Raw genomic sequence first — 25,546 nt, 5'->3', positions numbered from 1 at the left:
CTCAGTTTTTCATCACCCCTAGCTGACAGAGCTGGGTTTTGTTAGCGTAAGCCCCATTCTGGGCTCCATCCAATGGGAAGTAATGTCACTTACTCTTTGCCAAAACCCTGTTTAGGATCCTTTGAAGTTCAGTTGCAGTCACTTCACAGTCCTGGGCAGAAAACAAAACATACTGTAGGTGTTAATACAAAAATTATTTTTTTGTGAGAAAAACAAGCTCTATTGATTTGCTATCAGACATCCAGAGACTATTTTCTTTCCAAATCTAAAGCATGTAAACCCTTATTTTTTTTTTTAATCCTTCACATTTACCCTCAAGAGAGAGAAGATCTTCAAAACCAATCATATTTCCTAGACATTCAACCAGGAAATAAGTGGTTTCTTAGGTGTTATGGTGACATGACCAAGTAAATGGCAACTTTTTTAAAGGTTTGACTGAATAAAAAGGTTCAGGAAAACATTTGAGATTCTCAGGGCTTACAGAAACTACAACCAAGCAATTCTAAAATTGCCCTCTCAAAACTCAGAAAGGTCTTTCTAACTAAAAAGATGTTTTCCCTCTCCAGTAGCAGTGGCCACCTGTTCATTAAGAGGAAATCTGACATGACAGCCACAGGCTAACGCAGCAGGGCTTTGTAGATACTGTTTTTCAAATACATTAAGTAGAGAAAAAGCCCAGCCAACAGTTTTCTGATTCCTGGGGCTAAACAAAAAGGAAGGAATTGGCCAGCCAAGCAATTGTCAGAATTATACGATAACTCCACGGGTAATTTATTTCACCCTGGGATAATATTTTCACAGTCCTCACTCCTATTGCCCCTATTTTCACTGTTATTCCCTGCCTTGCATTACCAAGGGGAAAAAAAATCACATTTTGCACCAATAATAGGAACAATGTAGAAAATCTTCTCTATTGTAAAATAACCTGAACTGAAGCTGTGAGTTAATAAAAGGGGAGAAATACTTGGTTTTTTGAACAGACAGTAAAAGGAATTGGCAAGTCAAATATTTGTATAATCTTAACAGAGAGGTCTCGGTCTTTTTTGTTCACTTTAATCCACTTACCTCTCCAGAGAGCTTTTGGAATAGAGTCTTGAACTCATCATCTATATCTTTGTTATCAACATGAGGCTAGAGGAAAGAGATGGCCAAGAGAGTGGTTAACAAGGTGGTTCTAGAAAATGAGCTGTGGATATTGTAAAGATGCTGTACAGGGGCTTATTTACAGCAACAGAAAATCATCATGTGCTCTGCAGCAATGGCAAAACAGAGGCACTACTCAAGTCATGACCAGCCAGGGGCTGGCTTAGTTTGAGAGCAAATACTTCCTAAGGCTAATGAGAAAGTTTTCTCCTGTTACCAAGATAGTTTTAGAAAATAGCCACTGTGAATATGTTGTTGCACTTGGCCAGAGCAATCCAGCAGCTCCTTGGAAGCCTTTTGAAGCTTCTCCCAGGCTTCAGGAAGAACTATTTGTTTCTATGGAAATTTGCTCTCTCCGCCTTCTCCTTCCCATGCTGGAGGTAAGGACAATCAAATGTGTTCCAGCTCAGTCTACAAGGGTGAAGCTTCTGTGCCACATGGCCCAGGTACATAAAAATCAATGTGAAACTAAGACATGGATATATGTAAAAAATATTTCCCCTCAGCACAAAAATATTCTGTAATCCCAGCTCAAGTGAGAAATGAAAGTCTTGCCCCTGTTTTACTTCCACATTATGAAGAAAAATTCTGCCTAGTTAGGGCATCTAACCTCATATGGCTTTGCAGACACCTCATCACCCATCATCCTAAGGAAAGAAAAGAAAAAAAATTAAAGAAACAGAAAATATGAGTCTACTTTAAAATCTTTCCTTTAAAATCTATCCTTTAAAATAATTTGGGAAAAAAAAAAAAGCTGTTTAACTATAAGGTATTAATAAATGCACAGAACAAGCCCCCCAGTTTCCTGCTTCTCATGCTCTGCATCCCACCTCTGCCTGCCCCAACACTTTTAAGATATTTCCAATGGGAAATGCAGCCTTGCTGTTCTTGTCCTCCATCCAGACTCCTGTTTTATCATGCTATGGATGCTATTGATACAACCCTTTTTACAACCTCTCATCATCAGTCTCATCATCATCATAGTCTCAAATCCTGCACTCTTTCACTGTGGGAACTTCTCCTTCACAGATCTTGTTCCCTGCTGAGTGCTTAGTGGACATCTCTGAAGAGCCATGACTCTGAAGAACCATCTGCCATGGATGTTGGTCACTGTGACAGACTGTGGAAAAATGGGATGTGGAAATGGGCCTATTTTGCTGGTTAAGACAAAAAATCAAGCCCAGGCTGTAGGTGCAACACATGACCTTCTCCTTTGCCTGCCTCCCAGCAGAAGTGGGGGCTTTCAGGAAGGTACTCACTGTGATTTAGCCTGCTTCTCAGCAAAAACTCTCAGGCAGAACTCCCCATTCCTGTAGGGCTCAAAGGTGGAGGGCACAATGAGATACTGTCCCAGGGGCAGCGTCATGCGGCTGGAGACCTCGCGCAGGTTCACGTAGGGGTCAGTCCGGGCTGCTGGCTGGTGCCTTGCGAAGAAAGCACGGCCTGTGTGCACATCTGTGCTGTTTTCCAGCTGTGGAGAATGTGTTTTTGTTAGAAACCCTCTGGCAGCTCCCTGGTAAGCCAGCCACCCGATTTCAATTTCAGCGCTTCAAAGCCAGCTCAAGATTCTCTTTTCATAAATTAATAAATCCGTGAGGAATGGCACAAAAGAAAACCACCAGGGTTCTGTCATGGGAAACAGGCAGATGATTAGAAGGGGCAAGAATCTTCCTCTATAGAGATTATCTTTTCACATGCCTCTTTACACTTGGTACCATAAAATAAATAAAAGTATCATAATGTATGCTCGTATCTGATCAAATTACTACACTGTAAATTTTCCGTGCATTGAGCATTTTTTGCTTTCATAGGCAGCTTGTGGGCAAATTTAATTTTCAGAATATCCTTGAGCAATTTATGGCATGGAATAAATCTCCCAATTGCATAGGAATTATAGTCTCTGATTTCTTTAAATAGACAGAAAATAGTTAGTAAACAGAACAAAGTAGTAGTCACAAGGCTGAGACTTTTGGGGCCACATTAGGTGATTTACCCAACTTCTATTAGTAATACTAAGGGTATTCATTTGGATATTGTAGAAAACAGTATTTAAATTGTTCTTAATACCAATATACTCCTTAGGAAGTTAAACATTGCACAGTTCATAAAATAAAACACTGACATAAGAAGGAGCAGTAGTGTAAGAACAACATCCCTGCTATAAAACTGCTCATGACTTTTGCTCCACAGCAATGTCTTTCAAAAAGTATGATTCAGTGAGACACAAAAAATGCTGTGTAGCTGATGCAGGATGGGAAGGAAGCATCGTTTAGGGGTAAGGTCTCTGTCTAAGGTCAGAGCACACAAAAATCTTACCAAACATTGGTATAATCATTCAGGTTTTCTGTTGTAAACTGTAGAAAAAACATGCAGGTTTTTCCTCTTTTATTCTGAGATAAGATTGAATTTGGTATTTATTCAACAGCCCCATCTTTTCCCCTCACTCAATATTAAGCTAAGTGGAACTGCAAAGGTTAAGAAGACAGATCCATATCTTTCCCAATGTATAAAGTTAATTTTCCCTTTGCATTTGCAAGGCTGCTAAAAGAACACAGTTAATTGCTACATGGCCACACATTCATTTACTGAGAGAGGAAAAGGGCTGAAAAGCCAAGGAAAAATTGGCAGCATGGGCTGCTGGACCTCAGTAATGAGTATAGGCTATTCCTACTGCCAGACACCCCTGGGGTCTCTTTCTTCAGCAATGAAAAGTCTCTTTGCCTCAGTATTGACATCTGGGGGGATTAGGGAAGGTTGAGCAGGGCTTGTTCATTACCAGGAGCCCCAGCTCAGAATTGTAAAAGGAACGGATCCACAAAGCTTGGCATTTCTTCTAAACAATACGAGCTACTTTTTCACAGTTTTAGAGTGCAGAGATCCTGTTCTGCCTTCACCTGAACTAGACAAATTCTGACCTCGGTTGTACAAACTTCCTGGAAGCCCAATTTCAGCAAGTATAAATGAGATCAAGACTGGGAGTCAGACATCTGTAATAAATCCTTGTGCCCCCGTCCCTTGAAAATGATTATTCAGAACTTGAGATATTGGTCCAGTGATGCAAAGGCAAAGCTCTCCAGAAGAGATATCATTAGTAAGGAAGAAGTCATCTTTGCATGCTAAATTCTTCAGTGCAAGAGAGGTGACCATGTGGAGGCTGGAAGTCTTCAGCAGAGACTACATACCTCCTGAGGAACCTGGAAGGAAGGCAAAGAGACAATGTTAAAGTGCTGCTATATACTTGCACCTACCAGTAGGGAAGAAAATCCAGATAAAGCCTCCTTCAGACACTTTTCGAAAAAAATTTTCATTTACAACCACATTTAATACACATATAATAGTATCAGATAGGCATGAAATTCTGTCTTGTCCTAGAGCTGTTCCAGAGGAAAAACTGAATATTCATCCAGAGAAATCTATAGCATATTGAATTGCTCTTCCCCTGATGTGCTGTTCTGAATGATACAGTTGGTTGGAAATATTTGAGTCTTTAAACGCTCAGTCAGGAAAGTCAACAAGTTATCCCTACTTTGCTAACCAAAACCAGAGTTTATTACAGCAGACACAAACTCCACTAGTCTACTGCTACTGAATAGGATGAAAATATAAGGCTACTGTCACTAGCAGTCAGCCTGGGGATGATGAGATTGTTGTGAGGCAACTATAGCAAGTAGCAAGTTTCAGTATTTGGCCCTTCCTAAATTGACTGAACTGCTGTTAACTCCAAATAAAAGGCAAATTTTCCAAAAGCAATAAATTGTCTTGAGAGCATGGATTCTAGTGAGAGCCAAGGAGAGTGTCCTCCCAAGTTCCAAAGGAGATTTTAAAAATACCACACATACAACATTTCTGGAGCCAGAGTGGCCCCTTGAGACTTCAGGTGTTGTTGCCTACAACCAGCACACTGGAAGGGCAGGAGCTGGGTGATGGACACACAGCTGCTGACAGCAGGCAGATACATGAATTACAAAAGCTCTGCAGGGAGGCAGACAGACTTGAACACACATCTTTTCACCTTTTCCTGTAGAGATGAAGACCTTTAAGTCATCATCTCTGCAGTCCTAACCAGCGTTCCCCAGCCACAGCATCAGCTGCGATGAAGTTAAACCTACTATGGAGTGTGATCCAAGGAGCTGGGATCATAGCTGGGTGCCTACCTGAGATGACTTAGCAGACAGGTTTTTCCAAAAAATTAACATCTTAAAGGTCACTTAAGTGACTTAAGGGTCACCAGGTCTACCCTGCTGTGGGTAAGACTGCAGAGGACACAGATGGGATGGAATAGATGTAAAGCACGAGAACTTCTCTGTCACTGTCAGACACGATGTAGAAGTGTGGGTTCAATGCAGCACACAAGAACGAGTTGCTAGGAAAAGGGACCTTTATTCTCTGAACTTTTCAGCTTTTATAGGGTCTTAAGCTACAGGTTTAACATAATTGGTCAAGGGAACACCACCTCTTGTCCCGTTGGTGGGACAAGAGAAAAACACACTATCTGCAGTTATACAGAACTGTTTTGAGAAAGTGAAATGGTTTATAAAGATCATCCTTGAGCAAGAGAGCTCTCAAGAAACTTTTCCTTAGGAACAGATCAGCCGCTGACAGGCTGTAATTCTCTCAGGCTCAGAGAAAATCAGATCCACACTTCTCCACTGTAGTACTCAGTGATGGGAGCAGAGACATCCATAACGCTCAGATTTGGGATGCTGATAGGTGAGGGTGCCTGGTACCACAGAGAAGGCAGCTCAGCAATGTGCTCAGTGAGATCCACGTGTGCATGCAGGCACTTGGGCACTAGGGAAAACCTTCTGTAATTTTGAGCCATCCCACACAAGATTTATTAGCAAAAGTCAGCCATTCCCATCTGCTCCACCTGTGCTAGCTAATGATCTTCATCCAGTGGAGCCTATACAACATTTAATTGCTTTTCTTCATATGTGATATTGGTAATGTTTATACTGGTTGGAAAATTTTACATTTGCTTCTCTCCCCTCACACCACAGAAATTAGAGGTTACACTATAGGTTCTTTCCTTACATTACATTTTTAGCAACACTGGGAAAATCAGGGAAAACAAAGCTCCAAATTTACTGAACCAGAAGAGTAGCATATGGCAGACAATGGGTCAAAAAAGTTTGAAATACAAGGGACAAATAATAACAAAAAAGAAAGTGACTGCTGAGGACTAATGATAGGCTGTAATCAGAAATACTTATCTGGAACTGCCAAGCATCCCAAGCCTGTCCCAATTCAGATTTTGTAAAAGAAGATTCTCAACAAGACTGTCACTAAATTACGGGCTCAATCATTTACACTGCCAGCCTGTTGAAGTGGGAAAAAACTGAGCCTCAATTTATCTGAGTCTTCCCATATTATGGGAGTCAGGAAGAAATGAGAGAAGGAATTGAATAATTTTCCAAAATCCAGATCTTATTGAAATGTAGTGCTGAATGTCAAGATGTAGCATGCTGCTAATTTTTTTCCAGCTTAAAGGGACAAGGAATAAAGTCTTTAAAATCAGGAACAAACTTTACCTTGTAGAGTGAATAACCAATACTAAGCAGACTTTCTCCCATTCTCTTCTGTCTCCTGCGATTCTTCTGCATCAAGCCCACCAGGATAGTACAGCATGGCTCGTTCAAACTCCCCTCATGGTCATCGTCTGGTTCATCCAACCGGATTCTAAACTGGGGATTGGTCCAGTATGTTGCTAAGAGTTCCCAACAGGAGACAAAAAGGAGGAGGTTTTGCTGTCACTGCAGCCAAGACAGCTGTCACTAGACCTACAGAGACTATCTCCCTGGAAGGACTTTTGCCTGGAGGTTTTCCAGTTCTTTCCATTGATTTACACTGGTTTGTTTTCACAGCTATGCTGAGTATTAGCTGGAGCCATGGGAAATCAAAGCACCGGGGTATTTCCTGGGACTAATGACCACCAGGGAGGAGCTGATACTGTTAATTCCAGCCAGTCATTTATCTCCAGGAAATGTCCTTGGCTGAGGCGGTTATTGTTGCAAGAGGACCAAACGCCAGACAGCCTCTCCAGAGGTCTAACCTGAAAACGAATTGGATAACAGTGCCACTGAACTGTGACACTTTCCTGGCCTACCCAACCCTTCAGAGGATTGCTCCAGCCAGTAACAAAAGCTACATAAGCAGGAAAAGCAGACAGAGAAAAAACAAAAATAATATCACCACAAATTAACTGCTTGGTGGGCAGGTAATCCGCCACGAGGAAATAAGTGTAAATTAGCACTTCATTTAAACTCCCAGGCTTTTGCTTTACTGTCTAAACCCCACAGGAATTGTTGCACCTCCAAGCTCTTTTTTATCTCACCAAAGCCCCCTCCAGCTCACAAGCGGTTTTTGAATGTTTTGTTTGGGATTTCACCAAAGGCCCATTTGGTTGGGTCCTTACCTTGGTAGTTCTGGCAGCCCCCAGCAGATGAACCCCGTCTCCACTGTCCATTAAACAGGGTCAGGTCCCATTTGTTGACCTTGTTGCTTGTCAGTGTGTCAGGAGTCAAATTGCAGATCTCAAGGCGGCTAAACTGCCTTTGGAAATCTGAAAATGCCATCCTGGCACACAAAGGGACCAGGTTAGTCCATCAGCCTGCAACAGATGAGGTGGCTGCAGCTGGACACCTCTCCCACAGGGCAACAAACATTGGTGTTGCAGAGCTGTCCAAAGCTGCATTTAATTGAATTCTGAAACTTGGAACTGGCTTTTGGGAAACAAAATTGCCCACTGCCTAAATGAGCTGTATCTTCTGGAGACAGCCTCTGTCATTGGTTGTTACACATTTATGGGCTCAGTCAAACCATGTCCTGTCATCCCCAGCTGTGTGCAATTCCTCGTGGATCATGCTTCACAAACAAATTCACTGGAACTGGTGAAACAGGATGTGTGAGGAGATCCCATTTAAAGGGAGTAGGAGCTGGCCCTTGTGATAGCATCACTCTGTAGGAAAACAGCCAGTTTGGTGTTTCACAAACATCCTGTTGCTGGTATTTGTTTTTACCATTCCTTGTAGGTTTGCATGAGTGACAGACCTTGATTGCTTCATGCTGCAAGCAGAGGTCTGCTCTCATTTCCTACTGCCTGATGGCCCATGCAGCTGATTGCACTGGAAATCAAACTGGTGGCCGTTTGTCTTTCCAGACTAGGACAGAGTGACATCAGTTCAGCACTGATCCATATTTAATCAGATCAGGGTTAGGACAGGCTTTCTATTAGGTCTGAGTAAACAGACTCTTCCCAAGCTGGTAATCTGAACTTTTTCATTAGTGTGTAGCATTTAGGCAAAAAAACAAACCTCAAAATGTAGAGCAGCTGAGGTTCATTCTTGCCACCTCATTAATTTTATTACCATCTGGTCTCTATATTTTGGATAAGTGCCGAGTTATGCAAGCTCTAATAAAAGGTAATATTTGAATAGGAAGGGAGATAAATAAGAGGCTAACAATGCATGTCATTATTAACCCCTTTGGTGCTGGCAGTTTTCCCCCATCCAATTGAAAGGATTGCTTAAGGCACATAAAATGTCCAAAAGAGTAAGCTAAATGAACAATTCTCACCAAAACTCTCCATCATCTACTTGCTTATCCAGAGCCTGTTTTTGTTTGGGATCAACATAATTCCACTCAGGAGCACTGCAGACAAAGCACAAAAGCACACTGTTTAGCTGATACATTTTGTTCTACAGTGAGATCTGAGTTAGATTCTATCTTGGGCTGATAAAGGAGTATATATTTCTTCAACAAATAGACCTTGTGCCCCTCCAAATGACAGCACATGCTGCAAGCTGACTGTACTGGGCTGGAATTAGACTGCCACACTATTTGCAACAAATAAGCCTTGAATTGAATCTCCCCTGCCAGGTGCCCGAAGGTACAAACAGACTGGCTGGATTAGGAAATTCACAGCCTGAAAGTCAGTCAGAGCTTCCGCATTTTAAGACCTATTGGGGTGTCTGATATCCTCCCTAGGGAAATTATATAACCTCCATTATTGGGGGTCATGGAAGAACAGGAAAGCAAAAAGGTGCAATCAGAAAATTTGCTGCAGAAAACAGGGTTGCTCCCTTGCCATTCTGATATTAATGTGCTCAGGATGGATTCTGCTCTGATTTGCTCCCATGTGACAGTGTAGCACTGCACCTGCCTCAGCAAGCTTGTCCCATGGTAAAACAGGTGTGACAAAACCAGGATATGGCATGTGTGTGTGCCTGAGGCACCTTACCTTGGGGCTGAGCAAAGCAGCTGTGATAAAAGTAAAATTAATTGTAATGTTATCTTTATCCTTAATTATGAAACATCAGCACCCAGGCTGCAGTCAGTCAGAACAGGAAACTGAAATCTCAAAGTACTGAATGGAAAAATATATTGTGGCCCAAATGACAGTAAAATTTATGCCATTCTAAATATAAAATTTAAAAAGGTGTTGTCACTACCACACTCCCAAGATTCCAAAATAGTTGAAGCCCAGACAGTTTCTGAGAGATTTTGAAACTTCTGTGTCCTTATTTTAGTCAGCATCCCCAGCTTTTCAAGATTCTCAGATAGGTACCAAATTCTGGTGTGATTTCAAGCTGAGCAACCTCAGAGTCAAGGCAGAGGTAATAATGGCTTGTCCCTGCTTTAACTCCCAGGAACAGGACTGGTTTGTATATTTTACTTAGGTCCTGGAACCATTGGTAGGATCAATTTGAGAAAAATTGTCTTGCAAAACGACGTGGATGTGGCTTGCATTGGGCTGCTCAGAGTTAAACCAAGGGCTGTTGTTTCTGATGAGAAAGCTCCGCCTGAGGCAGGTATTAATGCCCTCTGGAAAGAATGGATCAATATCCAACCTTGGTAATAAATTAATAGTGTTTTATTCCAACTGATTTAGTATCTCTCCTAAATGTGCTTTGTGATTGGATTAACTGCATTGTCCCAATTTAATTTTTAATAGATTCCAAAATACACAAAAGAGAGAGAGGCAGGGGCATGTAAAAACCTACTTATCACTCCAGGATCCAGTCCATTCTACTTCACCCCAGGGATTCCTAAGCCTCACTAGTCTCTCTGGCCGTCCTCGGTAATATACCTAAAAGATCCACAACAAACAGAGCCTGAGAACTTCCATTATTCCATCATCAGAGGGCAATTGCTTTTCAGATAGGATAAAACATGATTTGTACTTGAGTGAAGCAGTCCATTACAATTTGCAATAGTTAAAAGACACCTAGGTGCCTTTCACTCTTATTTTACATTATCCTGTGCCACCAAGTGAGCCATTAGCTGCAGCACTCACCATTTCATATAATGCCAGCAACCCACAAGGAAAATCATCAGCTACAAACCAGCAGAATATCTGCATCCTCAAAAGCAGGAAACATTGCACAACACAGTAAGATTGGAAGGAGGTTATCTGGCATGGACATCTGTAATTATTCCAGTTTCAGAGGAGCAGGGATACCTGGGGCTCGCTCTGAAGATGAGACTCACAGCGGAGTTCATCAAAGAGGCTTTTACTCTTTTCCCATCTGACTGGGAAAGTGCTTGCTCCCACCTCACACAACATAAACACGTGGGGAATGGCTGCCTGTACCCTGAATTTTGGTAACAGCTTAGCCCACCTTTACGTTTTGTACCCCAGCCTGTGGGTACCATACAAGTGGCAAACTGCACAGTGTGCTCCACACCACTACCTGTACAGAGCTTCCAGCCTGACTGAGTACTACAGGTACTCCTTTTTCTGTATTAATGTCTATAGGGTGGGAACATTTTTATGGTCAGTCACTGAAAGACATCAGAAAGTTGAAGGCACTGCAGTCTTCCAACCCCAAGCTGGTTTGAATGATGGGCCCAGAGAGGCTGCCTTACCTCCTCTGCTCCAGTGATAGAGTAAGCATGTCCTTTTACCAGCTTCAGACTTGTGATTGCTTCTATTTCAGCTGCAGCAGTTATCTGGAGCAATGAAAGAATGCACATTTATGATTATATATTGTGTATGAATTGAGCTTTCATAAGCAAATTAATATGAGGGAAGATATTCAAAATGGTGTGCACAATGAATACGAATATTCTTGATGCAAAGTATATTAAATTAAGGTGAGATCCACAGCAAAAGCTGCAGTTTCATGCCCCTTAATATGCAGTCCAAGCACAGAAGAAATTCAAGGATGTACAATGAAATCTTAATCTAAATCCAATTCCCAGCTCAGGTGACAAACCCAGTCACCTGCAAAGACAGGTTCACATGGACTTAGATTTAGCTTGTCTCAGTCAAGATTCAGTATACCAAAATTAGAACTCTGGTAATTCTAAACGCCACAATGCAAGCAAGATAATGAAACAGGATGTGAAAGGTGTGAAGTTTCCAAAACATGCTCAAACATCATCTGTAACTTGAGAATGGTTGTATTACAGGTGTCAGTAATCTGTAGGACTGAAAGCCAAAGCCAGAATGAGACAACAGGCAACAACAAAGTGTCTCAGTGAGCTTGTCTCTGGCAATGGAGTGTCTGGAGCTGAAACAAAATTTGAATGAGAAAAGATATTCAGGGAATGGAGTTCCAGAAGACCAGTATGTTGTTCACAGCTCCAAGTACTATCACATGCTGTCATGTAAATAGGGAGACATGATGAGCTTCGGTTATTTAGAACCTAGTCCAAATTTTTTGATACTGAAATCAATAAAGATCTTACATTAATTCAGTTTGCTCTTATTATCTGACCTTCCTACCTATATCTTACATTGGTCTGGGCTTTTGTCACAGTATGAGCCAGAGCCCTGAGAAGTGGAGCAAGGAGAGTAAAGCTTTGTCAGCCTCTTACATCGATGGAGCAGCCAAGCAGTGAGCCAGCTCTCAGGGCTTTCTGGATGATTTGGTACAGGTTTGAAGGAGCCCTCCGCAGCTCATAGGACTCAGAGATGCCTCCAGTAAAATCCTCAAAGCCCTCCACAGTGGACCCTCCTGCTAGAGCTTCATAAGAGCCATTCAACCTGGAGGAGAAATGACAAGAGCTACACGAGGGTCCATCTCCACCTGCAAGGACAAGGTACCACAGAAAGAAGGGTTTATCATTTAGTATCTCTTAATTTGGTTGGTCAATGTGACCTGGGGCAAGGAAATTCAAGCCCCTGGAAATACAGTTGGCAACACCCTTTGTGGACCCAGAGGGAACTGTAAATGCTGGGTGGGAGGGAGTCTGCCTTAGAATGAAGTGTGTTGTGTCTGACACCCCTGGTCTGGGCCACCATCAGGAGCACAGCCAGGGGCACAGCTCCTGCCCAGCCCCGTACTTGGCGTAGGCCTTCTCCAGCAGCGCGCTCCAGAACTCATTGCCTTCCTCCGAGTGCACGAAGAGCAGCTCCCCGTTCTTGGTGGGCAGCCTGTCGTCCACCACCACGTCCACCCACTCCCCATACTGCCAGAACTGAGGGAAAGAAGAAAGGAGAAGATGATGGAGGCTGGTGTGCCCATAATAGCCCCATGCTACCATCCTCCTACCCCTTCACCTGCCATCACTTCCCCCTGCATAAGCCACTGTAAGGTTTTACTCCCATGCTGGGTTCCACTCCTTTGTAACAGAGACAAACTCCTCCCGGCTCTGTGGATCATTCAGCAGGCTTCTTAATGCTACATCACATTTTGCTGATAGGAAATATTAACAGCATCTTGTTGTACATAGCATCAAAAACACCGTCTGAACATGTAAACTGAGTTTACATGGTGGACAGCCCAGAAAGCCAGCATGGAGATAGGAGTCTCTGAACTATCTCAAGGCTCAAACCTTAAAGAAAAAAAAAATTATGCCTGTGAAAATGCCTGTAAGGAGAGGTCATCTAAAGGGGAAACGCTCAATAGTGCTAATCCCTTCCGAAAATACTAGGAAATGCGTGAAACACTGCTAGTGCTAAATTTTGGCCTCAAAGCTGGAAATGTTTACTCCAGGATTTGCTGCATTCCTGAAAGGAGAGATGATAATTCACACCATAGCGCTCAAAGGTGAGCTGGTGGAAGGTCTAGAAAATGTGTTCTAAAGCTTCTGTCCTCACCAGAACAGCTCCCTTAGCAGGGTGAATCCACAACTGCTCCTATCTGAGCCTAACCTCCAGTCAAAGCAGGTTGGCTAAATCCCAACACTCTGGACCCACAGGCAAGCACATAAAGGCAAAGCAGGGAGGGAAAGGGAGGAAGGAGAAGGAACCACACCAGACTGAATTCACCCTCCATAGCTGGCTGCAACAGAAGTTGGTCTGGGCTCGTGCAGCCTGATGGTTCAGCTCAGTTTACAAAACCTGCAGAACTCCCCAGAGCCCCATCAGCTGTAAGACAGCAGAACCTCACCAGTGAGCAGGTCTCATTTAACATTAATTTAACTCTGTTTTTATTTTCTTTCTCTCTCCCCCATGAATTTCATGTTCACATTGTAACTGTTATTTCACGTATTACAAACAAACAAACAAAACAACAACAACAAAAAAAAGCTACTTCTAGCTAAATGCTAGCATTTTCCTTTTTTAATCCTCAATCCCTGATTATACAAGTACCTGGAAATGAAAGATTCCAGCGTAGTCCTTCTGGAAACTCTGAGCCTTGGGAACAACACGGAACAGAATATCTGGATTCAAAGTGAGAGATGCAATGGCAGCCAGGAGCCAGCAGTCACCTAAAACCACACATTACAAGGCAGAAAAGTTAATTAATAACTCCATTAAGTCACGCTCTCACCTGGACTAAAATGCCAGCAGTAAAAGCTATGCCCCAGACTCAGTCTTGGTTCAGAAATCCATTCTTGTTATTTCTCTCTTTTGTTCATTTTCCACTCACCCAAACCACACAGGTATCCTGGGGCCTCTGAGGCTGGCCAGGGTAGTAATTTCAATGGTCCAGTTTGTGTTTGATTTTGTAATGAAGCTGTGAAAACAAGCTGCTTTACCTAAGCTTGTTCATGCCCTGAGATGATCAAGAACACAGCCAGAAGGAGAAGGCATTTGATGTATGTGGGTTGCAAAGCATGGCTGGGCAGGACAGAGTTAATGACCTGTGGTACTTTAAGTAGGCTCAAGCCACCACACCTAGGACAGACAAGGCCTCAGAAGATGTCCAGGAGAGGGCAAAAGTTCTGGATTGATAGAAGGATGGTGGGACTTCCTATCTTTTGGAGAAGATTCAATGGATAGCAGGGAATTTGTGGGCCTATTCCTCCTCAGCACTTTCTTTGAAGGTCTGAACTTGAATTTAAAGCTATTGCCAGACATTTGCAGTCTAATGGAAGCTGAAGTCTCCTGGGACCTTTGTGAGGAGGAGAGTCCTTTCTTTGGCCTTGGCTGGGCTTGTTCATCCCTCCCTGGAGGCTGTGTGCCTTGCAGCTGGAGCTGTTTGCTGGCTTGGTTACCTGAGTTGGTTTATGAGGATTGGAGGCTGGGTAAGCAGAAGCCTCTGCCACACCAAAGGTGGTGCCCCTGGGAAATGCAGTGGTGTTTGCACACTGCAAACAGCAGGAGGAACTTGTGTGATTCTGTTTTATTTCTGAGGTGTGCAGAAAGCCTAGCAAAACAAAACTGCTCTGAAGGTATTAACATTTTCCTGGTCTCCTGAGGATTATCTGTGCCAAGACATAGCTCCTCTGGCGAATGCATATTCTGCAGAAGGAGCTGGCATCCCAGCTCTTGCTTCAGAGGAAGTAGGCAAATTGAGAAACCAAGGAAAAAGTTTAACCTGCAGCAAGATTCAACATCCTAGAGCAGCAGTTAACTCTTTATATTGGCTTGGGATTTATGATTTAATGTCATGGTGAATACAAGTGTAAAAGCAGGATGAAGGGACTTGCCAGGTGCTCCCTGCTGCCTGCACCCCATGGGGAGGTACCCAGATGGCTCCAAGGAGCTGCTTTGAGAAACCTCTGTAAAGGAGGGTCCCTGGTGTGATGACCTGTAACCACCTGAGCTGGCTGATCACACTGTGGGTCCAAAACCACACAATATGATGTATTGCTACCTGCTGTGGCAGCCCAGGTCTTTCTGAAGAGGAGGGAAAATCCATTCTTACTATGAGAGGTACTGCTTGAGCCTCCCCCCAGGATTCTCTGCCTTATCTTGGCTGCCACATCCAGAAAAGAGCATTCACGTTGGAAGGGGACAGACAAATGGTTGGATTGCCTGCTTCTCCCCCATGCACCTGCATTTTTTATGAGAAGAGGTTAAAAAAATTTGTCCTGCTCATCCTATACAAGAGAAGTTTGAAGAGGAAGTGTGAGGCAGGTTAAATGCTACTCTGCAGAAAAGCTGTTTGAAGCAAGAGCTCTTAGTTGAAAGATAATATTTCCTTTGCAGAGAAGGAGATAAAAGGATTGTGACATGTTTAAAGTGGAAACAGGGAAAAGTTGATGTTCTGCATATAGAAAAGAAAGTCCAGAAGCCTCAGACTATAGAACATCTATGAGCAAAAACCTTCTCAAGGAAGAATCAACTTGTTGGCCTGGAAGTTTCCTCCCAGCCTTAGGCACTTACATATAAAATAAGCAAAATTATAAGACCATAAGGTGTGGCAAAAAAAAAGGCTTTAAGAACATTCTCTCCCAAAAAAATGTAGATCCAGGGGAAAAATGAGACTGAGAACACTGAGATATGCTTTGTAGGTATTTCTTTGAGGCTTTACTTGGTACAGTGTATGCCTTAAGCTGTTATAATTTCTGTTTTCCTTGAAGAGGTAGAAATAATGGTGATCAGTCTGGGGAATGGATTTTCAGAGGAGGAAGATGAAAAGCTGTATCAAGTCAGAACTGAAATCCTCATTTTTCTGATGCTTTGGCTGTCCCTGGCATGCTGTGAAGTGCAGAAAATGATTTCTGAGAAGGTGGCAAGGTGAGTGTCCCTGGTGTTCCGGCTGTGTCCCTCCACCCTGTAAGACCAGAGAAGGTCTGCAGCCGTGACAAATTGGTGCTGTCCCAATGTGCAACATCTGGAACAATTCCCCCTAAAATCCTGGCCAGGATTTTAGAGCCAGTGAGTGAGAAACTACTCCAGGTTTTGCTGAGGATGGTGTATGTTGGTGTATTTGATGAAATGAGGGGGGTTTCCTTAAATATGTTGTTTACTTCCTGCCTCAGAGCTAAACAATTTCAGAATCTCAGCCCAGAGGATGCTAAATGCAGCATGAAATCCTTTAAGGTGCCTTTCTTACAGCTTGAATTAACTTCTTAGCGCTTGGGAGAGTGAGCGACGTGGGTGCTGCTGCCTGTCTCCAACACACCAATGCAGTCTGGCCTCCAGGGAAGCATTTCAGGGCATGCCTGCTCAAAGCATGCCTGGGAAGAATTGTGTTGGAAGAATTGCAGTGGTGAACTTGGCCTTCAAAGCAGCCATGCCTCTCTCCAGCACCGCAGAGTCCTGTCTCCAGACCTTACTTTCTGGGGGCCAATATCTTTGACTAAACTTGTGCCAGCCAAAAGGAACCAGCTGGGAATTGGTTGCTGCGCAGCAACTTGATAAAAATGGAAGTGTGTCTGAATGTAGATGGCTCGGGGGCATCTTTGTATAGCAGAGATGCACGACATCCCAGCTCCTGTGATATTTACTTTCAGAGGATGTAGGAATCTGTCTATATGAAGGAGCTTCCATGATGGGGCCTAAACGAGAGGCACAGCTGGCCTCTCACTTTCTTGTACATCGTAATGGGATCCTGGCCTATTACTAACCCTTCTAATCCCTACTGGATAATATATGACTAATTCTAAAAGAGTACAATTTGCCACTTCCTGTTCCCTTTCTCAAAGTTCAACATCATTTTGCCAGCAGCAAGTTTCAGAGTTTAGCTTGTGGTTGTGCATACAGGACAGCACAAGAGCACAAGCTCCCCAGAAAGGCACCTTATAGGTGGTAGGACCTTCAAACTTGTTCTGGTTCAGCTGCAGGTTATAAGTAATCTTTCACACTGTGAGGAAACTATTTCATTCCATTCCTAAAAAGTGAATTCATTGAGGGAGAGAAAAAGAGGCCGATTGACCAATTAATTAGAATGTATTTCAAATAGGCTCATAGTCAGAAAAATGACAATATCAAAAAGCATTTCTGCTTACCATATGGATTTAAAGTTGCAGCATTTTAGCTTATTAAAATTACTATTTTTTACCAAAAAAAGCCTTTTCAATATTAGCCCTGCAAGGCTAAATCCCTTATGGACACATATCACTGCTTCTGTTCAGTCTCATATTTCATGAACAAAAGTTTCAAACAAGTGCCAATTACAGTGTTTACTGCTGCTGCTGAATGTCCTGAAAAAAAAGCCAGCTTGATTTCTGGATCTGAAGTCATTTGAAATGGTGGTAAAGTAAAATTTGGGGGTTTTTTCTGTTGAGTTCTTTTTAATTTAAGTGATCCTGACCTTGAGTTTTGGGTGGAAAGGGTAAACATGAAGCCTAGCTGTGCCTATCTCCTGTTTATAGATAGATGGATAGATAGATAGATAGATGGATGGATAGATAGATAGATAGACAGACAGATAGATAGATATGTACATATGTGATCTTGGAGAATTTGACTGTTAGTGCACTTGAAATAGAATCCCTTGCTGCTCACAGATGTCCTGAGTTGGCTCATGTTCTCAGTGCTACCCAGGCAGCTCCTGGTTTACAGAGATAATCAAATTGCTGCAGCGAATAACGAATCCTTGGTGACCCAGCAGCTCAGCAACTCCTCTGTATTGATGATGTTTACCCAAGCATGCTCCACTTGCAGAGGCCATAAAATAAATGAGAAATTTGATTAGTTTCGGTTGCTCCAGAGCTGTGCTCAGTTTCTGTTTAGCTACCATCAAAGTGTCTAGACAGAGAGCATCTAAACTCTCCTTTGACCTAGAGATGGCAAGTTTCAGCCAAAAGTCCAAGTGTCTGGTTCCAGGATGCATTGGACAGCACAGAGGCATTTCTGTCCTGACTCTGTTCTGGCTTGTTGCTGTTTCAGCAATGCCTGGTGTTCAGAAAGGATCCAAACACAGTACTGTGGCATCCTGAATTGCCAAGCAGCTCTGACTCTCAGCTTTAGTCTCTGCTAAAAGGAAGCTCTTGTTCAGAGCTTGTAGTACCTGGGTCATCACACCAGACAACAAGGAAGCACTGAACCACTAGCTTTTGATTTATGGCAATGCAGGTTGCCTCTGCTTTGAGATTTCTAAAGACTTTCTGAGATTTTCCTATGGAAATTAATTTTGTTCTGCAGCTGCGTACAGAAAAGCAAAGGAGAAACTAGCAAAGGAAGAGGCTTTCTTCTCCTTGGGGTCTCAGAGTTGTTAGTGAATGTATTTTTTATATCAATGGGATATATTTAGTAGAACCAGGATCTCCAGTATCCCTGAGCCCATGGGATTGAATGTCAGAAGGGCCATGTACTAATGTCTACAGCAAAGTAAGTGAACAAGCCCAGTACTATTACGTTCTCTCCTGCCTACAACCACTTCAAAGGCTCCCTCAACAGGTATCAGATCTATGTCAGAGCTGCCAGGCTTTGGTTTGTTCTCCAGGATATCTGTAATCTCCCCAAATCTGCCTGTAGGACAAGGCATGCACAAAGCACATGTGGGGTGGGCTCTTGGGCAGGTGTGAGCTGGTGCCTTGGCTTCAGGGAACTCCTCCAGCTGCCAGCCCAGGCCCTGGGAGCTGCCGTGCCTGGAGTGGCCTCTGGGCGTTCAGAACAAAAGGAAACTCATGAATATAAATAGTGTGGATCTGGAAAGCTAATATTAAACTGAGGGGGTTTCAGTACGTTTTATATTATTTAAATTAAATTTTATGCTGCTTACTTCTTAAGAACTTCTGCAAACAGTCCTCAGGTTAACTTATTCAGATAGCAGCAAGAAAACTTCATAAGTCACCTTTCATAACTAAGACTGTGACTAAATTTCAGGTTGTTACTAGGCTATCAAAAAGATATGGTTCAAAGAACATTTAAAACATTTCAAGACTTTCAAGTCCCCATCAAACTTCCCAAGCTGATATTCATCTAGTTTACACTGTTGTCAAAGAAATAAGTTTAATGGAGTGAGACCAGCTCTGGGTTTTCTTGTTCCTTTTGTTCATATAAACCCAGACCTGCAGTGTTATTTTTAAAAGAAAAGAAATATGTCAGAGAATATTATTAAAAATGGGCTGTATTTCCCTAAAGGATGTGTTACCCAGCCACATAGGTGACTTATGTAAATATGTAATCAGGGTTTGTTTCAATAGAAGTGTTTTACATGAGGGTTTTAGTAACAAAGACTTTGATATTCAAGGTATTGGATCAAATACCAAAAAAGCATAGAATGCCTCAGAAATGTAAAGCAAATACCTGAAGGCTAGAAGGGAAGTCCCATGACTGCAGTTTATTTTTGTGAAGGGTCAGTGTGTGTAGAAGCAATTGTAAGCAGCCTTGCAGAAACAAATTGGATTATCTTCCATTATTTTCTTTTTCTTTTTTTTTTCTTTTTTTTTTGTGTGTGTGTGAGAGAGAGAGAGCAAGAAAGCGAATTGAGCTCCTAATAATAGCAGAATCAGATTTTGGGGCTTTTCTTCTAGGTTTGGGATAGTTTTTAGAACCAGCCTTTAGGTTACTGCTTACCAAAAGCTGTTTTGGGAAAACCCTGAGCAAGGCATCATCCCCAGATTCACAGGATTTGTATTCAGTTTCTAGGCTAAACATAGATAATGCACTGGCCTCTCCTAGTTTAAGAACAGATCGTATTTTTCAGTCCTATAGCTTGTAAACTGTCTGGGAAAATGAGGTTTTACTTCAGGTGTATGTTTTTGAATTTTTTTTATGCCATTATAGAAACTTTCCAAATAGGAGGTGACAAGAAATGTCGCTTTTACTACTTATTTGAGCCATTCTCCTGAAATACAGTAAGTGATTTCCCCATACTCTGTTCCAGCATGCACCAAATAAATATCCTGGAGCAAGTATATGATTGGGCATCTTATTTTTAGCATTTGGAGTACAAGCCCACACACCAGGGAATTTTTTAGCAATTGCTTTAATAGTGCTGTGTTTACAAGAGCAGCACTGGTATTATTTATCGCCAACGACTTGCAGAAATTGTTTCAATCTCATTTGCACAATGGATGTGCTGGAAGACCAGTGAGGTCAGGAGTACTGCAGTTAGCAGCACAGGAGGGAGAAAGGCTGATTTCTCTGTGTCTAATCTATCAAATTCTCATTACAAGAGTTTCAGCCTTCTCTCCTCTCTTTGCAGTCAAGGGTTTGCTGCTGCTGTCCTCTGCAGCTGGATCTTATCAGCGAGGCAGGCAGGGAAGGCAGCTGCTGCAGCAGCTACTCTGAGGGGGAATAAAGTGCCCTTACAGCTCCCTTCTGGCCACTTGCACTGCAGCTCTGTTTAGCCAAAGGCAAGCACTGCAGAAAAATGGGTAAGGAAGGTTTTTCATGATGGATGTCTGGGAGAGGATGAGTGCTGTCTAAGAGATGCTTCCTCTGCATCAGGCCCTGATTCAGGGATCTGAGCAGCACTGCCTTTTTCGTCTGTGTGGCTGGTTCCTGGTTGCTCCAGTCCCCACTCACAGCTCTACATGAAAGCTGTTCAAGGAGAAAGGAGGGTTCAGCATGAAGGGCTTGGAACAATTTGTTTGTTGTGGATGGTATTACAAAGTTTACATTCTCTATTCATTTCTTTCTGACTGACGTGGTCCTTGTTTCTAACTCATACTTGGACCATCCTGCTCGACACAAAATGGCAAATCACGGACCCCACCTCTCTACTAAACCAGTTCCTGCTCTGTTCCTTGGTTGTTGTGTATTTGTTTTGTGTGAAACTGAGGCAGGAACTTGCTCTGCCTCCCAAATAAAAGAACCTAAGGGCAAGGCTACAGCAGCAAACTCCCCTGGTGTCCCTTGTCCCCTGAGTCCTTGGAGCTGCTCTTGCTGGCATAGGCACAATTCCACTCTCTTGCCTCAGGGCAACTGCTCCCATGATTAGGCTGGCATCCACCTCTGTCTTAAGAGGTCAAAAGCAAACCAGTTTTCTGTTCCACATAATTACTTCCTTCCTCCAGGAGACAGTTTGGTGTCTTCCAATTTTGACATAGCTCTCACAAGCCCACATATACCTGTCTCAGGAGTGCTGGTATGTGAGTCCTCTTCTTGGGTATCTGTCCCTCCCTACTGATATATCTGGGAGATAACCAATAAAATGGTCCATGTATCAAGAATTTTTAAATGAAGCTTCATTTCTTTTTCTTCTTCCAAAACAAAATTCAGAAGCACTGTACGTACCCAGCTCTCCTTGGCAGACATCTGTTCGGGTAGCTCCTCCGATTATAAACTGAGGGTTGGCACATAATTCCTGAAAAGACACGATTTCAAAGTTTGCATCACCCTTTCTGGTCTGAAAAGTTCTCTTTTCTTGTTCCTTTTTTCAATACTCAAAAACTATTAAACCCTGTGAACACTTCTTTAAAAATACATCCTTTCCCCTCTGTCTGATTAACACGGTCCCAGAACAAAATTTCTTTGTTAAATCAAGGGCTGTGTGGGGGTTTTTCTGAGGTAAATCCTGATGCCCTTTGCTACAAGGCACTGTCAGTGATACTACTGAGAATTTTTTCTACTGTGGAGGCAGAGGTGAAAATTCACCTCGGTGTTTACATCTTATTTCATCTTGCTGGGATTTTGATTCAAGCAGCACAAATGAGTTTGTGACTGTGGCTGCTGCCTGTACCACTGGGACTGTGCTGAGTTTCCAGTGCCAACAGTGTGGAGGATGTTCCCCCACCCTGACCCTGCTTCCTGAGAGGCCAACCACACAAATGCTTTTATTAGCAACAACCCCCCTTTCTTCCTGGCCCTTTGGGGCCAGCCAAGTGGGTTATGGCAATGACTGCCACTCCTACCCCAACTCTGAGCTCTCCAACAGCTCATGGCCTACATTAGGAAGTCATTATTGTCTCTCTAGAGACAAAAGCCTTTTCTGTTTTTTGGAGAATTTTCCATGAGCTTCTGGATGGCAGCAAGGAACAGTTTATAGGAAGCCTAACTTGGCAAGCAGAGTTGAGGACAGTTTAGGCAGTCACTGGCTCTCCTCGAGAACAGCAGTTGTCAGCTCTGAGCATCCCATGGAGGGACAGAAACAACCCAGGTCTTCTTTGTGTGACAAAGAGCCAATTTGTGAATCTTCCCAGCAATAGGAATCATCTCAGCTACGTCCTTCTCCTCCTGTCCAGTGTAGAGGGGTCCAGCAGTAGGTGGACCCACCACACAGAGGAAGGTTTTCTGTAATTTTTTCTCTTTACTCTCCAAAGTGCTGCACCTGGTGTCAGTCAGCTGCATATGATTTATTACTCACCCAGATACCTGTCCTTCCTGAGCCACTCCCAAGTGCCACACATGCACCTTTCATACAGCTGAGGCTTCCCTCGGGGGTCCCAGGGCTGGTCCCTGCCAGGCAGGGCTGGGACATTTAACCCTGTCAGATCTCAGCCCTCAGTTATTCCTCACCCTGCTTGTGGCTGTGTCTCTTCCCACAGCAGCCTCAACAATGCTCTTGTATGAGAAACCCAAAACTAATTTAATGAGTTTTCTAAGGCTGATCTTCTCCAAGGATAGGCAAAGCCAAGAAACACATCCATGGTATTTGTTGAGGAAACATCCAGGTGCCAGAGTGAGGTGCTGATGGATAAATGGGGTTGCCAGGGTTATTAAACCAGGAGATACTAAACCCGCAGATTTCTGTTTCTCACTTTTCAGGTGAAAAAACAATGATGTCCAAAGCCTTGAAATTTTCTGTTCTTCTCATTCTTCTTTCCTCCACCAGAGAAAAGTAAATGGGGGGGGGAAGGAATATTCTGTTTTTAATATTTCTTGATGTTGCAGAATGACTGGAGAGAAGTAAGTGGGGACAGAAATAAATGACTGAAAAATGAGAGTGCAGAAAAATCTCTGAAGCCCTAATTTTGTGACTGTATAAAAAAATCATCATCTAATCTTTGCTGATGAAAATTACTTTCTTAGAATCAAAGGCCATTTCTAGGATATACATATTTAGGTAATAACATTTCCAATCAGCTCCTATTTAACTGTTACAGGCAGCTTGAAATGAGGCAGAGGATTCTATTTACGTATTAGCCTGATTTCCTGAGGAGCACAGTGGCAAGACCTTTTTGTGGGTGCTGTTATAAATGATAGTCAATGGCCCCTGGGGTAGCCCATGGTCTAGCTGGATATATGTGGGGCTTTTGCATCCATTTCTGGATTGCACCCTGGATTTACAGCTCTCTGGAGTTGGGAGGGATAGGAAGAAAGCAGGTTGCCATGAAGCAGGTATCCATGAAGCAGTTACATGATTCCCTGCTTTATAGCAGGCTTAGGAGATGGTGATTCCTCTTCCCACCCCCTTTCCAACCTTGCTTCTGCCACGGAAGTAAAGCAAGATATAATTAAGAAAAAAGACATACAAGAGGATATTTAAGCTCACCAGTGATTTAACCTGGATGTTCAGCTGGGCTTTGGTTAGATTTGAACCCAGTGAAACAAGCAGTTACAGAGCACTCTTACCGTGGGGCGCTTCCAGACTATCCCCTGAGTTTTGAAGGAATATGGTCCCAGGTCCCGGTAGCCCAGAGCAGAAGGACAGGCTGGGAACTCCTCATCCTTGAACAGCATGCCAGTCTGCAGGCACTGCTGCTTCAGGGCTTCATAGTCCTGCTCCAAATACTTGATGGCATTCCTGTTGGATCCGAGCCCGTCCGCTGCTGCTCGTTCTTGGCATAGCCTCGCCGTGACCCTGGACATGCTGCCCACCCTCCCAGTGTGTGCTGCAGCTCTGCTTTTCCTCCAGGGCAAACAGAGGAGGTGACTAGGGCAGGCAGCAGGCTCGGGTGGAGCCAAGGACTGCCCCAAGTGCTCCAGCAGCCCTGGAGGGAGGAGGCACCAGGAGAACAAATATGAGAATTTACCGGGGAGACGGGTGGGAACCACAGCCATCACGGCTGGGATTATGGGCACTACTGCTGCTACTCCCATGCTATTTGCTTTTTTTACTGTCCCTTTTTAAAATACTCTTTTAGCAAGAAACCAGTGAGAACTTTTTGCATGCACACCTGTTAACCTGTTAGATAGAAAGAGACTGTGTGCATTCCGTGTGCCAAAAGTCAGGTTTAAGGCTCAGCCCTTTAAAAAGCCAGGTGAAGATGGTTCAAAACTCCTTTCTTCCTTCTGAAATCAGACTCAATGCTGCTGGAGGGCTGTGCAGCCACAAAACCTGAAGCTGGATATCTTTGCTACAGCTTACATGGCTGTGGAGATGCCATGGAGTTTAAAAGCTAGGGAAAACTCAAACCACTTCTGTCTTAAACAGTGAGTTTTCTTTAAAAGACCCCTTTATTTGGTACTCTCAAAGTGCTAAGAAGTGATAATTTAATTTATTAGCAACAGGAGATGTGAAGTTAACAGAGCTAGAGCTGGCCATGTACAGGGGCAAGGATACAACCCAGGAACATGACCTAGGCCAAAACCAGGGAATTGTTTCACCACATAGGTGGGAAGCTGGTAAGCCCTGCTACCCCTTCTCCAGTGTCACCTTAGGCAGAAGTCACTAAAACATCCCCATCTATAAAAACAGGGTCTTGTCTCAGCTAATGAGAGATTACCCATCATATTTACAGTCTGCTGGTGGTGTTTCCTGCATATAAAATGTTTACAGGCAGAAAACAAAGAAAGCCTTGGGTGCAAAAGGCTTTATAGACTTTAGGATACAGTGGTTCCTGTTCTTGTAGGAGAAAAACTCCATTTCTACCCTAGCAGCCCCATTTTGTACTGGCACAGGGGTCCACACCTCCCTGATAAGGTGGCTGCCTTTGTAGGTTTAGGAGCTGCAGGAGGAAATATTTTCCATGAAGCACAGCTGCTCCCTGCTGTCATCCTGTGTAATGGCTGGGGTTCCCCAGCAAAGCCACCACGTGTCCAGCTGAGAGCTGGGCAAACAGTAACACTGCTTGACAAGGAGCATGTTTGATGACTGCCTCTAGGTAAATTTAGACAGAAGGTGTGGAGAAGGGAAGAGAGAATTTTTAAGGAATGAAACCTGGTGAGATAAGGAGTCCAAACAGAGGCTAGCCAGGTTGCTTGTCTGCAAATATTTGAAGAGAGTGAATGCAAAGGCGGAAACAAAATTGCTTTGTCAGTTCCAGGCAGTGAAGGCTGGGCCAAGGGAATCAATATATCATTTACCCCAAAATTAAACTAATTCTGTTGAAATTGAGTAAAGGAAAAGGGTGGCCAACATTTTATCCCTGTTGCATTTCAGTACTTCCAGGCATGTCTGTGTACTGAACCAGAGTGAGGAGTAGAATAACAAAAGGTTGAGGGGAGGGGTTTTCTTTCCAGGATGGATTTGTTTTCCTGTCAAATAGACCCACTCAGGGGTACCCA

General features: G+C 43.3%; 1 protein-coding gene across 1 annotated transcript in view; it reads right to left on the bottom strand.

Annotated features, from left to right (window-relative positions):
• The window catches only part of LOC107202366 (calpain-8), a 29,942-nt gene extending 5,972 nt beyond the window's left edge, over nt 1-23,970 (bottom strand). Inside the window, exons 1-15 of the mRNA XM_015623054.3 lie at nt 23,672-23,970; nt 21,395-21,464; nt 13,685-13,803; nt 12,434-12,567; nt 11,965-12,133; nt 11,011-11,094; nt 10,146-10,231; nt 8,719-8,793; nt 7,559-7,719; nt 6,675-6,850; nt 4,326-4,337; nt 2,403-2,614; nt 1,754-1,790; nt 1,066-1,131; nt 94-151 (exon numbers count right to left, since the gene is read on the bottom strand). Coding sequence (XP_015478540.1) covers nt 94-151; nt 1,066-1,131; nt 1,754-1,790; nt 2,403-2,614; nt 4,326-4,337; nt 6,675-6,850; nt 7,559-7,719; nt 8,719-8,793; nt 10,146-10,231; nt 11,011-11,094; nt 11,965-12,133; nt 12,434-12,567; nt 13,685-13,803; nt 21,395-21,464; nt 23,672-23,908 — 1,696 coding nt within the window. The 5' untranslated portion in view covers nt 23,909-23,970. The remainder of the gene's footprint in view (nt 1-93; nt 152-1,065; nt 1,132-1,753; nt 1,791-2,402; nt 2,615-4,325; nt 4,338-6,674; nt 6,851-7,558; nt 7,720-8,718; nt 8,794-10,145; nt 10,232-11,010; nt 11,095-11,964; nt 12,134-12,433; nt 12,568-13,684; nt 13,804-21,394; nt 21,465-23,671) is intronic.
• Between the last annotated feature and the right edge of the window lie 1,576 nt (nt 23,971-25,546).

This window comes from Parus major, chromosome 3 (assembly GCF_001522545.3).
Source record: "Parus major isolate Abel chromosome 3, Parus_major1.1, whole genome shotgun sequence".
NCBI lineage: Eukaryota > Metazoa > Chordata > Aves > Passeriformes > Paridae > Parus > Parus major.
The sequence above is the reverse complement of the archived record's forward strand: the minus strand, read 5'-3'. Positions and strand labels throughout refer to the sequence as shown.